The 11,906-nt window shown below is 37.9% G+C and overlaps 1 protein-coding gene across 1 annotated transcript in view; it reads right to left on the bottom strand.

Annotated features, from left to right (window-relative positions):
- Positions 1-11,906, bottom strand: part of PTPRG (protein tyrosine phosphatase receptor type G) — an 816,071-nt gene that overhangs the window by 350,652 nt on the left and 453,513 nt on the right. Inside the window, exon 3 of the mRNA XM_044675683.1 lies at positions 8,141-8,320. Coding sequence (XP_044531618.1) covers positions 8,141-8,320 — 180 coding nt within the window. The remainder of the gene's footprint in view (positions 1-8,140; positions 8,321-11,906) is intronic.

The raw sequence follows: 11,906 nt of genomic DNA, 5'->3' as shown, positions 1-11,906 counted from the left end.
TAATAATAATAATAATAATAATAATAATGATAAAAGAAAGGGGTCAGAATAAATGATCTTTAAACTGCCCTTTGGTTCGAAATATATCATGTTTCTGTGATCTCTCATCCTATTGTCTAGAACAGATGATACCAGCATAGACAAAAAAACAAAACAAAATATTTAAAGCAAGTCAATCTTAAACACTAGTGCATAAGAGCATTTGTAGGTGTAGAACAAGAGTAAGTTATAATAAGACAAATCCTCAAAAGAATTACAAAACATAAGAGTCCGTGCTTTATTAGCATCCATTCCAAGGATCTTCTTTTAGAAAAGGCTGATCATTTAGCTAGAAGTGAATGCTAGGAATGAGGTTTTTTGGAAATAGTTCTGATAAATGCTTTATCTTTTCATTCTTGTGAAACGAAACAAAAGGAGATAATTTTGGATGAAATCAAATGAGAAGTGGCAAAAAAGACAGTTAGGGTTCCTCCGGAGAAAACAGATAGACCGTATCCATCTTGTAAATATATTTCAGGCAACTTTCACGAACTGTGCTAGGTACAACAACGCAAGCCTATTGATTATGCCAGTAGGAATATATAGAGCTCTCAGGGGGATAAGATAGATATGAACATTAAAACTGTTTTATGGGAAAGTTACTGTCTGTATATAATAGACAGTTTTAAATATTAACTTGCTATATTCATTTTTTAATATCCAAAAGACCAAGTCTATTTTACAGATAAGTGGCTTGTAAATTTCCATTTCAAAAGAAATCCCACACACCTTTCTTCATTTCCTACTCTGAGACTGAAGTAAAGGCTTTTTAAGAAAAGGGAAAAAAAAGTTGTTGAAAAAGTAAAGGATAAGAGAATAGCCCTTAAGATTGGGTCCATGGAGCTAAAGGAAAAAGGAAACAATCACAGAATTGGAGAGCTGGAAGGGCTAAGAAACAGTATTTAAAGAGAAGGTGACGAAGAGGAATTATGTGACAAGATCACAGGCTTTAGGGTCATGAAGACATGGGTTCAAATTCCACCTCTGGCAGTTAGTAATTGTGAAACCATGGCCAAGCCACTTTAACTCAGTCTCAGTTTCCATATCTATAAAACGGGGATGTTGTCCCTTGGTATTCCTAACTCATGAACAGGTTATTGTGAAGACAAAATGAGATAGTGCATATGAAGATCTTAACAAAAGTATATTTTTTGAAGGGCGAAAGGGTAGTGAAGGACGAATTTGACTTATGGTTTTATTAGGAAGAAATGTACCATAAAAGTGCAGCTCAGCACCTAGGCAGTTCACTAATGCAATCCATAGAGCCCTGGGCTGGAAGTCGGGAGGATATGAGTTCAAATCTGGTCTCAGTCATTTACTAGCTGTGTGACCCTGGTAAAGTCACTTGACTGCTTCTGAACCCAGTTTCCTCAACTAAAATATAGTGATAATAATACTACTTAAACCAGAGTGGTTGTGAACATCTTAAAAAGTGCTTAGCAGAGTGTTTGGCATATAGTAGGTACTGAAGAAAATACTTGTTTCCTTGGGCAGTGAGTGACTTGCCCATACAGCCAGGATATAGTAAAGGCAGTATTTGAATGAAATCTCACTCCTGAAGCCTACTCTATCTACTCTATCACATTATCTCTTTTATAGATTTTAAAGTAGCAAATAGGTTTCATTATATATTATTATTGTTAAATCCAGTAAAGATAGTTTATCTGGATAATCTAAAGGGTTTTTTTCAGCCAGAATGATTTAAATTTTCTGCCTATACTGTCCCAAACAACTCAAAATTGCATTTAGTTCTACAGAGTTGAATGGATTGGAAATAAACAAATAGACTAGCCACTCTGGCTAAATATATGAACATAAAAATCCTTTAGCTCTGAAAAAACCTGAACACTCTTAAAAATAGAAGCAGCTAAGAAAAGTGGGTAGATTGCTGAGTTTAGAGTCAGAAAGCCATGTGTTCAAATCCTGATTGCCCTGGGCAAGCCATCGTTGCCTGTGTGTCTCTTTGTACCTTCAGAGATTAGTACGATGCTAAGCACTTAGTAAAAGTCGTTGTCATAACTTGATTTCTTGTCAAATGACATTTATCATTTTTTAAGTTTATTTAATTAATTTAGAATATTTTCCCTTCACAAATGACATTTATAAAGGACCTTTCTGCACCTGGTATATACTGAATGCTTGGATCTCGTAACTAACACATCCCTCAAATGACACTGAACACTACTAGAGTCCCTCAAGCCATGCCTAGTGGCTGAAGTCCTTGAGATGTTCATGAAGGAGTGACTGCATTCTGAAAGCAAGCGCACATGGGCTCCTACCAACTCAACAGGTCCTGGATGACTTTGAGGAGTCAGCGCGGTGACAGAGATGAATCATCGGCTTCTGCAAGACCAAGGTCATGAATCACCTGGCACCGAGTTGACTCGCTACGTGTCTACAACCTGTCATTGATGATTTTGGAGCTGAAAGCTGTCACTGAAACCCGTTATCTTGGCAAGTTGCTGTCAAGAGAAATGAGTCAACTAGAAAACCATATCAAGAAATCCAGGGTGTTTTCATGAGAGGCTAAATGAACATGGCACCAGCATGACATTGGGATCCAAATGAGATTATGGCTAGTGAGACAAAGGATTTTTCTATTGTGGTGATAGAAGCTCTTTTAATATTTTCCATCAACTAACATCTCTCCCAAACTTCTAATCACACTGTATTCACTTTGTACATTATACCTGCTTCTGTGGACAGGAGATAGGGTGCTTCTCCCACTGAAAGCAGGGATTGTTTTATTTATTTAGTTGTACTCCTAGCACCCATCATGTACTTAGAACATAGTAGGTGTACAATGAATGCTTGTTAAATGATGGAACTTTCTCTGTGGATCACAAGGGAAGAAGACTCTAAATCTTTGAGAATATGGGGCAATAATGAGCAAGAGGCATAGAAAGGACCATTTATTAAACACAAATCTATACATCTGTTGTGAGAATGTTTCTCTTCAATAAGCATATTCGTTATAATTTATTATATGATGTAACAAATCACATATATAATATTATGTTACATATTAAAAAATTAAATGGGTAAAAAATAAGGTATTGAGACAGCTAGGAAGCAAAGTGAATGAGGTTGTGGAGATGTGAGATTCCAATCTGGCCTGAGACACTTCCTAGCTGTGTGACCCTGGGCAAGTCACTTATCCCCGACTGCCTAGCCCTTACCACTCTTCTGCCTTAGAACTAATACTTAGTTTAGATTCTAAGACAGAATAGAAGGATTAACAACAACAAAAATTGCTCTTCTAAGTGCAAGGGATACAAGTTCAAAAAGTGAGATTCTCCTTACCTTTAAGAAGCTTATCCTAGAATAAGGGAAGTCAATGGGCAGCTCCATGACATAGTGAATTGGGCATTTGGACAAAAACTAAGGAAAACTTCAATTCAAATCTACCCTGAGGCACTTACTAGATGGGTGACTTGAACAAGTCAATTAACATCTGTTAGCTTCAGTTTTCTCAACTGTAAAGTGAAGACAATACTAGTCCATCCCTCACAGTACAGGTTGTTATGAGGATCAAAAGAGGTAATAGATATAAAATGTTTTACAAACCATAAAGCTCTATAATATATGCCATGTGTTATTGTCAGTATCACTATTATTACTGTTACTGGAAATTCAAAGACTTTTGAGTAGAGTCATAGGGAAAATGATTAATAAAGCTCTTTATGGGAATGGTTGTATTAATTAGGTTAAAACTAGAATGAAAGATGGAAAACAAGTGTCCTAGGGAGTATGGATTTTTTTTAGGTTATTTTATTTCATTCATTCATTCATTTATTCATATATTCATTTATTTTTAGGTTTGTTTAATTAATTAATTTAGAATGTTTTTCCATGATTATATGAGTCAAGTTCTTTCCCATCCCCCAAACCCCCCCACCTCCCGTAGCCAATGAGCAGTTCCATTGGGCTTTACATGTGTCACTGATCAAGACCTATTTCCATATTACTGATATGTGCACTAGGGTTATTGTTTAGATTCTACATCCCCAATCATATCCCCATTGAACCATGTGATAAGGCAGTTTTTTTTTCTATGTTTCTAGGTAGTATGGATTTCTTGTCTTGGCAAGATGGTAGCTGGAATGTGTCATGGAAGGATTTGGGGAACCTAGATATGAACTCTCACCAGTAAAATTTCATAAGGGAGGCTACTATGCTCTGCCTCCTACCTAATACCATCAGGAGCACAATATGGTGGGGTTGAGGCTACCTACATATGGTGCATGCTCATCCATCAGGATTACAGGATCCTAAGCACCCAACACAGTATGGCAGGAAGATGGTCTAAGCTAGGCAGAGAAGCTGGGTAAGGACCCCAGTCTCATCACAGTGTCCTCTTTACCTTAGAGATAATAGAAAAATGAGATCCCAGGTTCCATCTACAGAAGCCGTGACCCCAGGGGCAGAGACATAGAACACTGAATAGCAATTTGATATCCCTGGTAGAAAGATCCTACAGAATAGAAAATCCGGGATGAGCGTAGTCAGCATGTTTCCCGAGGCTCTTATTCAAAGGGAAAGTAGAGACAGAATGAAGGTTGGTGAGCAGCTGGACTATGGGAAATAAATGTTGACCACCTGCAAGTAAGGCAGGTAGAAGGGATGCTACTCTCTCTGAAAGCAAACCTAAAGGAAAGGAGCTTGGTTACCCATGGGCAGGGAGCAGAGGGTGCATTCATGTCGGGCTCGCTGGTAATAATCTGAGAAAAAAATTTTTTTTCTAAAAAATAATGACTCGAAGAAAGCAAGCAAGATGACAAGCAGCAGCCAAGAGCTGGAGGTCTGTGATAGACTCTCTTTCATATATTCTGTCCTTTTCTGAAAAACTGGCGTGTTTGCTGCTTCCTGTATATCACATTCCATCTCCTGCTGGCTCCCATGCCCAGAATGGGCTTCCTCATCACCTGTGCCTTGCAGAAGTCACTGTTCCCTTCAAAGCTTAACTCAAGGGGAAGCTCTTAGAGTGAACCACATTTGGGAGTGCCTTCTTTCTCCAGTTTCCTTTATTTTATATGTATCTTAAGAATGATAGCTAATATTTACATAGCATTGACTACGTGCTGGACAGTTAGGTGGCACAGTGGATAGAGTGCCAGGCTGGACTCAGGATGATTAATCTTCTAGAGTTCAAATCCAACCTCAGACAGACTTAACAGCTTAACTACGAAAAGCATCTATTGTGATTGGACATGCAAAATAGGAGGGAGGCACAGGAAGTGACGTATAAATGACCCCTTTAAAAGGAGAAGGTCTTCCCCTGGAGGGGGGCTGCTGGTGAAGAGGGCAGCTGATGAAGGAGTTCTTCTGGTCCATTGAGCTGTGCTGGCTGGAATGCTGAAACCTTGGTGAGTAGACTGACTGAATCTTCCTGAACTTCTGTTAAGGAACTTCTTTTAATAGACTCCATAAATGAAGTTTTACTCTTGCCCTCTGACTCTCAGCTGAGGGTTAATTAGATCTACCTGGATTAATTAGAGGATCTTAGTAATTTACCTACTGTGTTAGATTCTTATTTCCTTATTTCCTCTCTTTTCAATTGTAAAAAAAAAACTTCCATAAAGTCAATTTTTGACTTGAGTTTATTCCTAAATTGGGAAGATTTCCCCTGGCGAATACCTTTTAATATATTGAACACAAAAAACCCCTTTTTCCCCCTTACATTTTTACCTTGGCCAAGTCACTTAACCTTGTTTGCCTCAGTTTCCTCGTTTCTCAAATGGGCTAGAGAAGGAAATGGAAAACCACTCTGGTAATCTTTGCCAAGAAAAAAATCCAAATGAGGTCACAGTGAGTGGATATTACTAACAACAACAATATAATACACAGCCATTGTGCTTTATAATTATTATTTTACATGATCCTCACAGCAATCCTAGAAATTAAATGCTTTTATTATCCTCATCTTAATTCTCTATGTTCGGTTATTTTTTTTTCCTATCTGATGGACTGTAAGGTCATTTAGGGCAGAGTCTGTTTAGTTTCTGTTTTCACATTTCTTTACTAAGAACACAGCATGTGTTTAATAAATGCCTTCTGAGTGAATGAATGAATGAAAGAAAGAATGAATGAATAAGGAAGTGGCTAGGCACTGGAATAGAGAGGAAATATGGTGAATCATTATAATAAGAGTAAAAAGAATATTGAACTAAAGGTAAGAGATCTTGGTATGAGATTTCCTTGTGCCATTTTTTAGCTGATATTTGTCAAATCACAACCAATTCAAAATCAGTGAAATGGGAACAATTGTATTTTTTGACTACTTCATGGGAGAATTGTTGGGATCTCTATAAAACAAGGAGTTGGAAGAGAAGTTATTTTCCTGGATATGCTTACTTCATTCTGCTTCAGTTCACAAACTCTTTGTATTAATTGCTAGTGTTCTCTTTTTATTACATTTTATTAATGTTCCATGATTTGTTTTGAGACAATCCAGGAGTTGGCAAACTTTGGTGACAGCAGACCATATTTAGCCTCTGGTCCATAGTCTGTTGATCCCACCCCTCCTCTAATCAGTGAGTGCTCCTCCTGGGGAAAGGCACACTTTCATAGGCAATTTTGTATAGCAAATCAGATCTTTTTTTTTTAAACCCTTGTACTTCGGTGTATTGTCTCATAGGTGGAAGAGTGGTAAGGGTGGGCAATGGGGGTCAAGTGACTTGCCCAGGGTCACACAGCTGGGAAGTGTCTGAGGCCGGATTTGAACCTAGGACCTCCTGTCTCTAGGCTTGACTCTCACTCCACTGAGCTACCCAGCTGCCCCCAAATCAGATCTTTTGAGTTAAAGTCCAGTGTAGTGCATTGTTACTATAAATATCTAAAGTCAGAATAATTAATCTCTTTAACACGATTCTTCTTCTGGTGATTTCATAGTACCACAAATAATGGAATGCCACAATCTTACGAGAATAGAAATCATCATTCATCCAGGGGTCAAGAGAAAAATTCATAGGAGGAGGAGGTCGGCTATAGGGATGCTACACATATTCCCAATGAAAAGATTTCTCAAAAAAAGTGGTGTAAAAGACACCAACGATATGTGTGAAGATTTCTATTCCTCATCTGTTAAGAAGGAATAATGGCAGTATATACGATTGTGATCAAGAATTGATTAAACAGTAAGCATTTATTTAAGCACCTTTTTTGTCAGGCATTGTGCTGGGAACTGGGGACACAAACACAAAGAAGGAAACACTCTCTACTTGGAATGAACTTACCTTCCACTGGAAAGTGTTTTGAGATAATGATGGAAATAGGGGTGATGATAAGGAAGGAGGTGAGCTACTCAGGTAGGGAGACTATCAATAGATGGGTATATTTCAAGGTGGAGAAGACCATAGCAGGCATCATGGTGAGCACTTTCATTTAAAAGATGAGGAAACTAGGACGAAGAGAGATTAAATGACTTGCCTGAGTTATTCAAGTGATAAATGAAAGAGCTGAGATTTGAACCCAAGGCTAATGACTCCAAAATCAAGCACTCTTTCTATTGTTCTCTCCACTCTAGTATATGCCAATGAAATCACAACACTTTCAAAGTATCAGTACCTGTAAGAAAGGGTTACAAAGTAAAATGACGCAAGAGGAATGATTTTAAAGTCTCAATTTCAAAGGATTTGGAAGGTATTCATGCACACAGAGCTAGATAATGACTTTAAATAACTAAATGCTAATGGGAAAAGAGATAGAGTTACCATCATTTTACTCCTGTATTCTAAGTTTCCTAACTTTGTTTTTTTTTGGTTCCAGGCACCATTGTGCAAATCAGCTCATGACTTCGAAACAAATTCTCATTTACCTCTCTTTTCCAATATTATCAACACAACCTATTCTGTGGATGTCAAGAAACATCGTTCCAAAGACAGTCTTTCAGTACAAGTATTCATTAAATATTCTAAAAAGGCTCAACCAGAGCATTACCTAGAAATCCATTCAAAGGCACCATTTTACAGTGTTTCTAAGGAGAATTCTGGAGAAGAGAAAGCAAAAGAATAATGACGACGATGATGATAGTACCATCCAAGACTCTTTCTCATGTACTCCTGGATAACCAAGGAGGGGATAGTCAAGAGAGAAGACATACCTGTTTTCCCTGTGTTTTTCATCCATGTTTTGTTAGAGGATTCATTATCAAAACCATCCAGCTGCAGTTCCTGGTACTCATCCCCAACTCGGGCATGTTGATCTAAAATATTTATTGGCGACTGGTGACGGCCACCGCAACTCACACTTGACGTAACCCAGTGTTCAGGACCATAGGTGCCTGTGAAAGGAAAAGAACTTTTTTAATAAATACTGATAGCTTCTAGATTTATGGAACAAATATGATGTAGGAAAGTAGGCAATGAATTTCCCTACCACAATCACAACAACGAAAGGGTCAAAAGCTATTTGCCTGATTCAGGACTTAGATTATTTTTTTCTCCCTCTAGCAGTTGGGAAGGATAAGTTACTTTAAATAGTTTGGCATGATCATTCGTAATCAAATACTCACTAATTTATTTTTAATCACCTTTTAGAATTATTACCTCGTGAAGAGACTGTCAAGATCATTTAAGCATTCCTCCTCCTCCCCCCAAATTTTACTAAGTTTTCTAAAGTAATTTTGATTTCCCTATCAGAGTAGCATCCTAATTATTTTGGTCTGTTGGGCTGTTCTGGAAATAACAGTGATGTTCTACTTAAGCCTGAGAAGTCTGTGAGCAGAAACCAAGATAGAAATTCAAAGTAGAAAAAATAACAAATTTAGAAAGATGACAAAGTAGTTAGAAAAAAAAAACAGAATTCTAACATAAGAAAAGAGAATGATGTAAACATGGGAATCAAGAAGACTGGAAAAAAGGAATAGGAGGTTATGGAGCCCTTAGAAATTGTCATTTCAATAGATTGAAGATAAGGGAGGAATCCTGACTGCAAGAAGTTGACATGAAATAGGTACTATAGAAGAAGTATTTGTCAGTGGAAAAGACTCCTAGTTTAGCAACTCTCTCCAATACAGCAAACAGCAATTCGTGGTTAGTTACCTGAAACACTCGCTGGTGATAAGTTCAATAAACCAAACAAAAATGATTTGTTAAATACATACTATGTGTCAGCTACCATGCTAGGGATCCAAAGCAAGAAATTCAGCCATCTCTTTTAGTTTAGGGGATCAGGAGGAACAATATGTCTACACACAAAGCATATACAAAGTAAACAAAAGGTGGAAACAAGACAAAACCTTACCTGTGGTCCTACAATGGGTATGGGTTATAGCCCTACTTCTTGTGCCCACTACCTGTGAGACAGACTAGTCCCTTAAACTTGTTGGATCTCAATTTCTACACTTATAACATGAGAGGAGTTGGTGTAGATGGCCTCTGAGCTCCTTTCTAGTGCTAAATGTTTGTTTTATGATGTGTCCATGGTGGGACTTAACCCAGAGAGTGGGTCTTTTCACTATGCCAATCTGTTACTCCTACCTCCTCACAACATTTAGATTATGTGTCACTGGCATTCACCCAGGACCCATGCTAGCCTTCCCCACCCCAATTATGCCATCAACAACATCTTTCTCTTAAACATTTATGCCACTCTTCCATTACCAGCACTGTTACCACCAATGGATTGTGGCAGGAGCCTCATGGTAGAATTTCTGAACTCTCTTCTCCTTCTAATATATCTTTTACACAACCAATAGATTCATATTCCTATGTATTGTGGTCACTTATCTGTTCTTAAAAGTTTTCACCTGAAGTATGATATCCTGAAGAGAATACTGATTCTAGAGTGAGAGAACCCAGGCTCAAATCTCAACTGTGACACTTTGTGACCTTGGAGGAAGTCATCATTCCTCCTAAAATCTCAGTTTTCTCATCTGTTAAATGAGGGGGATTGAACTAAATAGTCTTGGAGTTCCTTTCCAGCTTTAGCTCTGGGCCCCCATTATCTGCTAAATTCAAATTTAATCTCTTCTATCTTTTATCAAAGTCAGGTAATATGACCTGACACCACCCAGCCTTTCTAGCTATGAGCAGTGTTGACATACACTAAAATTATTTCATGAATTACAAAAAACAGGTTGTAGGCAGGTTTTGGCTCTCACACAGATGCCGACTCAAATCAAATGGGGCAGTGATCATTCTTCAAATTATGCCCTTCCTCCATGTCAATATTCACACCATCTCTAAGACTATAAGTTCTTCTCCCCCTTCACCTATAAATCTTCCCATCTTTAAAAGTACAGATCCACAAACCCTTCTGAGATCCTTCTGACTGCTAATGACCTTCCCAATTATAGCTTCCATCTTGTTTTTGCCTCTTCTACTAAATGTATTCTTTAAAATTTATTTCATTACAGCTGATTTATTCTCCTAATAGACCCAAAAGCCCTTTGAAGGGAGATCTAATGTCTCCTCTAGGCTTCCTATCTTCTCAAGTACCAGAGAGACTGTTGTGCACATAGAAGGAACTTATATCAATAAATTATCAGTCATCCCTCATATAAAGTGTATCTGTATGATATAACAGAACTGAAAACCACCTCTTTTGTCCACAAACATCTGTCCTAGAGACTCTATTTCCTGATGTGGCCAAGACAATCAAGTATTCAGCCTTCTTCCTTCTTCTATTTATAAGAATTTTTAAAAAATTGGACAGTGAATACAAGAATTCACACAGAAATCCTCACACACAGGGTGGGGGTTGGGGGTGGTGGAAGATGTGAATTTCTGGCATTCTCTCTTTTTCAATCTCTCTAAAGGGAAATCAGCATTCATGAGTGTCAAGAATGCTGTTTGGGCCATATGCCATAGAAACAGGAGACTTGAGTGTGACTATAAACCGAAATTATATTTTATACCAGATTATGCCAGGGGGAAGGAAATAAATGCATGTCCCCAGATTCCATATCTCACTTGGGATTTTACAGAATGGTACATCTTTTTTCCCTCTTTTCTTTCTTTCTTTCTTTTTTTTTTTTACAGCAACTCTTTTGTTGACAACACAGATTTCCTCCAGACCTCCATGAAACTCTAAAAGTAATAAAGCTTCTGTGTCAGCCAACTGAATGGAAACAGCCTTTGGTAGGAAGACTAAGATGGATCTCATCCCTCACTTATTTAAAGAGATTGGGTGCAGAGCATGTTAAATGCTCTGAGGGAGATGGGTACCAACTGGATCTGGATGATGCTATGCTTAGGTGTTGAAACTCCTCCTTCGGCACCCATGGAGCTAATTATATGAATAAGGATCATGCTTCTAAGGCAATATGGATCTTTGCTTTTAGCTTTAAATTCCTTTTTAAACCCTCTAGTATAAGACACATAGGATGACAGATTCAAGAGCTGAAAAAGATTTGAAGTCATCTTTTCCAGCCCTCTAAATTTATAGTTGAAGAATGGAGAGGGTTGGAATGTATGAACTCAAACATTACTTTGAGCTCTAAATCCATGATCTTGTTAGAGGTTAGGTTGCTTGGCCAAGGTCACAGAGGAAGGAGTAATTAGCAGAGCTGCGATCCATACTCCCCTGTTCTCATTCTCTCTCTCTCCCTCTCCCTCTCCCTCTCTCTCTCTCTCTCTCTCTCTATATATATATATATATATATATGTGTGTGTGTGTGTGTGTGTGTGTGTGTGTGTGTGTGTGTATACACACACATATTTTCTATATCTAGAAAAAAATGAAAATAAATATATTCTCTTACACTGCAAAAGAAAGGCAATACAGGATGAAAGGTAGTCTTGAAGAAGATCTGGGTTCAAATTGTCTCTGACACTTACTATGTGATAAGGGATTTTTCTAATCCTCAGTTTCCTTAGCTTCAAAAGGGCATGATTTTTTAACAGAATTATTGTGAGGATATGGAG

Source organism: Gracilinanus agilis, chromosome 1, assembly GCF_016433145.1.
Source record: "Gracilinanus agilis isolate LMUSP501 chromosome 1, AgileGrace, whole genome shotgun sequence".
Lineage (NCBI taxonomy): Eukaryota > Metazoa > Chordata > Mammalia > Didelphimorphia > Didelphidae > Gracilinanus > Gracilinanus agilis.
This window is presented reverse-complemented; position numbering and strand designations above follow the sequence as displayed.